The sequence below is a fragment of the Microtus ochrogaster genome, unplaced genomic scaffold (genome assembly GCF_000317375.1).
Source record: "Microtus ochrogaster isolate Prairie Vole_2 unplaced genomic scaffold, MicOch1.0 UNK43, whole genome shotgun sequence".
Taxonomy (NCBI): Eukaryota; Metazoa; Chordata; class Mammalia; order Rodentia; family Cricetidae; genus Microtus; species Microtus ochrogaster.
Window position 1 is genome coordinate 1173572 of NW_004949141.1, and position 6141 is coordinate 1179712.

Below are 6141 nucleotides of genomic sequence, written 5' to 3' on the forward strand. Positions count from 1 at the left end.
GAGAGGGAGTGGGAGGGAGCAAGCATCCAACTGCACTGCAGGCCTGGCCTTCTCCTTGTTCTCTGCTGTGCTCCAGTCTTTCTATGATATAGATATACACTAGAGCCAATTTCATTTGGGTTTCCATCCCTTGGAACCAAAATCAAACAAAACAAAGCAACACCTGCCAACCCACCCACCAGCACAAACAAACAAGCAGAACCCAAGAAACCACGCTGACTAATGTGAGCATGGTGGATGGAGCTGCAGGCCCATCTATGAAAAGCTCAGATGTCACACACAGTCAGCTCTTCTCAGGGACTAGCTGTCCACCATCACTCTGCCCAGGGCTCACACAGTGCTTTTTACAAAGGACTGCTTGCACAGCCATGGGAAATATTTCTCTGTTGTGCTTTAATTGAAAAACTGCATGGAAAATACCCAGAACTAAGTAACTAGACTAATTTTTCTTTATAAAAAAATCTTTTTGCCACATTTATTAGTTGCATATATGTATGTTTATGGACACACGTGCATGCCATGGCCATGTGGGAGGTAAGAAGACAACTTGAAGGAGTTCCCTCTTTCTACAGTGTGAACTCGGGTCCTCAGACTTGGAGACGAGCATCTATGTTGAGGCATCATGCCAGCACTCTGGCTCTTGATTCAGTGATTCATAATTCCATATGCCCTAGACACTAGGTATGGGCATGGGTCCATGTTATTTAGGAAAATACCAAAGAAACTTATTCGTCTTTTGCATGGACTATAATACTACCACCCACTCTGTCCCAACATCCTACCCCACCCCACCCACACCTCCTAGTCTAAACTAGTGCTGCTAGAATCACTATAAGGGCATAGCATACCTAAGTCCACATGGTTATATGAGGGATGTATTGACACTATACTATTCTGAACCATTTTGGATTTGGGGCATGTGTGTGTGTTTAAGAATACAGACCCATGAATCCACGTATAGAGGCCAGAGGTGGACATGGCTGTCTTTCTCTGTTGCTCCCCAGCATATGTTTTGAGTCAGAATCTGTCGCTGAATGTGGAGCTCACTGAGTGGCTAGGCTATCTCTACTTCCCAGGACTGGGATTACAGGTTTGCACTGCTATGCCTAGATTTTAACATGAATGCTAGGGATCTGAACTTGAGTCCTGCTTGCACAATAAACATGTGACCCACTGAGCTATCTCCCAGGCCTGCATTTTGGATTTTAAATGCTCCATCTAATTTTTCCTATGATGACTGAACTTCATCATCCTTCCCTTTTCTAAGGCATACACTGCCTCCCAATCTTGTGAGAACTTCTACTTAACCAGTGAGTGTACTGTAGGAGGACTATCCAGGTTTTACTAACTCTGAATATATATATATCCTCCTAAATAATCAGTTACTGCAAGTGGCACCAAGGACACAGGAATGAATAAGGAAGTCATTGCCTTCACATAGCTCACTCTGTTTCACTGGCTGGCCTGGAACTCCTATGCAGACCAGGCTGGCCTCACAGAGATCTGCCAGCTTCTGCCCCTCAAGTGTTGGGATTAAAGATGTATGCTACCATAGGCAGGTCAGTCTGTTTTCACAGATGGGAAAAGGAAGAAAAACAGTGTGAATGGTTGCCATTTTGCCTGCTAGAACCTTAAGTTACACAGCTAATACCTGTGAGACAAGAGTCAGAGCATAACAACTATTCTTCATCTAATTCAGGGCCACAGAAGTCATTTGGGGGTACTGGACCCTCCATAAAAATGGAAAATTCTCCCTTCTGAGTGGGGCATGTGGCAGGAGCCTCCTCTTTACTAGGTTGAAAGCTTGATGTTCCTTCCCAGCTCCTGTCCCAGCAAACAATCAGAGCTGAGACCTTTGGCTTGGGGAGACAGAGAAGCAAGGACACACGAAAGCCTATTTGTGTAGAAGAAACAGAAGCACCAGTGAGTTCCAGTTTTCAAGAATGGGCACAGAACAAGGAAGGAGTTGACACTCCATGATGTCCCCTTCAAGATTCCGTAGCAGCTGGGCTTCTGACCCAGGCTCAGTGGCTGAGACCTGAACTACAGCCTGACCTCCCTTGCACCTGTCTCTTTTCTGAGTCTGCTTCTCTACACTTCTTGAGAGGGGATTTTCCAAGCCCATACCACCACACACGTAAGTTTCTCTTTTCAAATAAGCCAGAGACCATTTCTGATCACAAAAGTAGAAAATCTGACTTACTGCCACACAAGATGTGTTTTTAGGCAAACAGATTAATAAATATATTGTTGTATTATTTGCATTTCATGATAGCTCACTAGTAAATGTAGACCTGAAATCTTTAACGATAGATAAGGGTGCTAAGCCTTCAAAGTCGAGTAATTCCTCCCAGATTCTATAAAGCCAAGGAGCTAACTTTTAAGGTTTACCATCCTTTGTTCATGTCTCAGTCTCAACAAAACGTATTTTTCTCCAACTTCCTCATTCCTCCCCAGACTTTAAAATAGATCCACAAAGGGAAATTCACTGTCTGAGTGACTAATATTGTCCCTGTTTGGCTGACACATTCTTACCCTATCATTCTTTTGGCACACAATTAAATTCTTGCAACTAGTTGTATGTGTGTGTGTGTGTGTGTGTGTGTGTGTGTGTGTGTGATAAACAGGACCAGCAGGTTGCTGTGGGTGAAACAGTTCTGATATATTGACAAGGCAAGGGGCTGCATCTCAGGGAAGTGATGCCTACACTGTACCACAGAGACTGCTGATTTCCATCTGCTGTGATGTGATGACGATGGCAGATAACTCACTCCTTACAAAATCTTAGAAACAGCAAAGAGTCAGTGAGTCACTGTCAGACCTAGTGTGGGTCCTTGTTCATAGGACTCAAGTTGGCTAATTTTTTTTTTAAATTAAAGGCATCCTAGACTTCATTCCCTCATCTGTAAGATGAGCCCAATATCCCACCTCATTAGGTTGTTGTGCACACTAAATGGGCTAGGCGCATGTGACACTGGGCCCATCCCACACAATTGTTCAACAAACACAGAGTCCTATCTCCAGAACTGTACCCATTATAGGAAATACCTAGATGTCAATCTAAAGAAAGAATAAGATCAGGCAATTTGGCTAGAAAGTCTCTGTCCACATCTACTTTTATATATATACTTTTATATATATACTTTCTACGATACTTTCTTAAAATCCTTAATCAGAACTAAAAGGTAGGAAAATCTCACTAAGATAAACAAAGTGATTCTTCCACCCTCCAGTTTCCAAAGTACCTCCTTCATCTACACCACCCTTAAACACTGATTCCCTGTCATGCCCACACTCATGTGGACAACACTCATCCGACTGTATTCAAAGGGGGTTTCCACAAAGCTGCTTTGAGCAAATGTATCTGCCAGGCACCGTGTAAGACCTTTCACTAGAAGGACCCTTACAACAACGACAAGAGAAACAGTCACTGAACCCATCTTCCAGTTCACACACTGAAACTCAAGGGTCCCAGGGAAACTTGCCTAAAACCTCACAGCCAGAAAGGGTCCAAGTGAAATGGAAGCAGGTCTTGTGGCCCCAGGTCTCCCACTATGACAGCCAGGAGCCTTTCACACCCAGAGACTTACTGTATTATTTAGCCTTCCTACCTCTCCTTGCACAACAAAAGCCCTGAATTTTAGCAAGTCATCTGATAACTTCAAGAGCGAGGCCACATCCTTTTTCTCTACCTCCACTGATGAACAAAGACAACATCATGTTCCTAACACATTAGTCAAAATAAGGGAATAGATTGTGGGGGGGGGGGAGGAATCCCCCTGACTTAAGTAATTTCACATCCTTAAAATCAAGGACATACTTATTTGTAAAGTTTACCGTAATAAATAAGCCCTGCTTCTAAAGGGTCCCAGTTTCTCTTATAACATGGCCTAAATCCAAAATCTAAAGTTTGATAGTGTCCTTTCTTCTATTTTAGTTAGACACACAAGTCTTAGTATATGTACATACATATTTACAGTTTATATAATATATAATGTAATATATGATATAATATGTAACATATATTATATATTATAATAATAAATAACCATAAATGTAACAGTAAGCAGATTAGGTTGAGCTCTCACATCTACAGGTACTTTCCCGCAGCGTGCACGCAGTTTGACTTTGATTCAAGGCAGGCTGACCTGAAATAGTTGCTGGCTGCAGCAAGCACCACACGATGACAAGAAAATTCCTGAAAGTCCACACACAAGATGACATCTGTCAGAGCGTTTTCCTCTCGGAGGGTCTCCAGGCCGTTCTGAAGAATTAAGGAAAGTCTCGAGTCATCAAATTTTACCTTCTCCCCATTTAATATTTCCACCAAGTCCCCCCTTTTCGGGGAGGGCTTGTCCGTAGTGAGTGCTGAGGGGCCTTCCAAGCTCCTCTCTACTACTTCGTCGTCACTCATGGTGCAGGCGCCTCTTTGTCCTGCCATCGACGTCCAGACTAAAGGAGCTGCCAAGTTTCGGGGAGGTCACACTGCAGAAGCTGAGCGGATTTCCTGCGCGGGCCCCTCCACTTATCACCAGCTGTCACACATACATAACAGGAAGTCTCACACTTTCTCATCCTGTTACTACAAACGCCAGCAGCAACTCCTCCTCTTCTTCTTTCTGTGGACAGTCACAGGGCTAGGAATCTCTTCAAGTGGACGTGTGGGACAGGAGAGAAAGGCAACTTCTCCAAATCCCCTGGGAGTACAGTTTAGTCATCTCTTGCCTCGCACCCATGGGCGGCAAGCCTCTGGGTCTGGTTATTACCTGGTGATTCCATAACCCAAGATGTCACTGAGAATGGGCAGGTGATCTTCTCCGTCTCCCACTGCCTGAGACCCTTCGAAACCTAGCAATCTCCCTTCAGTCAGCACCGCACATCTTATGCGCCATCCTCCCAGTTTAGGGAGGTGACATTGTCATGACAGCCATCAATACCTCCCACACCAAACAAGCATCTCCTGATTTGAACATCCTCTATGAGAAAAAGAGGAGAAATAGTTTCCAGAAACCTCATCCCCAGGGACTCATCTCTTACCTTAGGGTAGGTCAACACCTGATAACCCTAGCAAGTCTCAATTTGGCCTGCTCTCACCCAGCACTGACCAACCATGTATTTAATAGTAGATCATGGAGTGTTCTCATTATTTTGGCAGGTCTGCATTTCTTAGTAATTGTAATTTTTATAGGAATTTTAACATTTCTTTCTTATTTATTTTTTTAATTTATTTATTTAAGATTTCTGTCTCTTCCCCTCCGCCGCCGCCTCCCTTTTCCCTCCCCCTCCCGCAATCAAGTCCCCCTCCCTCATCAGCCCAAAGAGCGATCAGGGTTCCCTGCCCTGTGGGAAGTCTAAGGAACCCCCCCCTCCATCCAGGTCTAGTAAGGTGAGCATCCAAACAGCCTAGGCTCCCACAAAGCCAGTACGTGCAGTGGGATCAAAAACCCATTGCCATTGTTCTTGAGTTCTCAGTAGTCCTCATTGTCCGCTATGTTCAGCGAGTCCGGTTTTATCCCAGGCTTTTTCAGACCCAGGCCAGCTGGTCTTGGTGAGTTCCCGATAGAACATCCCCATTGTCTCAGTGTGTGGGTGCACCCCTCACGGTCCTGAGTTCCTTGCTCGTGCTCTCTCTCCTTCTATTAAAATCTCACTATCCTAGGGTTTTACGTGACTTAAGGCATGTTAGCCTTTATCAAAATGTAGTAGCATTAGTAAGAAACTTCTTGTTTTACACCTAAGAAACCTAAGGCTCTACTCAGAGGAGGGCCAGGGCCCATTTTGCTTGCCTCCAAAACCTGTTCCCTCCAAGAGAACTGACTCCTACAACCTGATCTCTGACCTCCACAAGTTCACTGTGGCAGATATGTGCACCCCATAAAAAAGAAGGGGTTTCTTATGTAAAACAAGAATATCAATATCAGTGTGCCAATTTGCTTTTACTCTCAATAAATGGTAAAATTATGTGAACGCCAAAGAATTGTTTTGAAATAAATTTCCTCATAACTAAAATAAAAACATTTCCTCCAACACAAGAGACAACAAAGGCTGAACTTCAGGTTTGAGTTGACCTGAAGTCTGTGTCTCCCACAGAGAGACTCGCAGAGATCGCCTCCCATTGATGTCGTGCTCCTGTGCACCTGA

The 6141-nt window shown here is 44.1% G+C and overlaps 1 protein-coding gene across 1 annotated transcript in view; it reads right to left on the bottom strand.

The window, feature by feature from the left end:
• The window catches only part of Klhl6 (kelch like family member 6), a 38758-nt gene extending 34317 nt beyond the window's left edge, over nt 1–4441 (bottom strand). The window contains exon 1 of the mRNA XM_005368930.2: nt 4149–4441. Coding sequence (XP_005368987.1) covers nt 4149–4441 — 293 coding nt within the window. The remainder of the gene's footprint in view (nt 1–4148) is intronic.
• Nucleotides 4442–6141: the final 1700 nt, after the last annotated feature.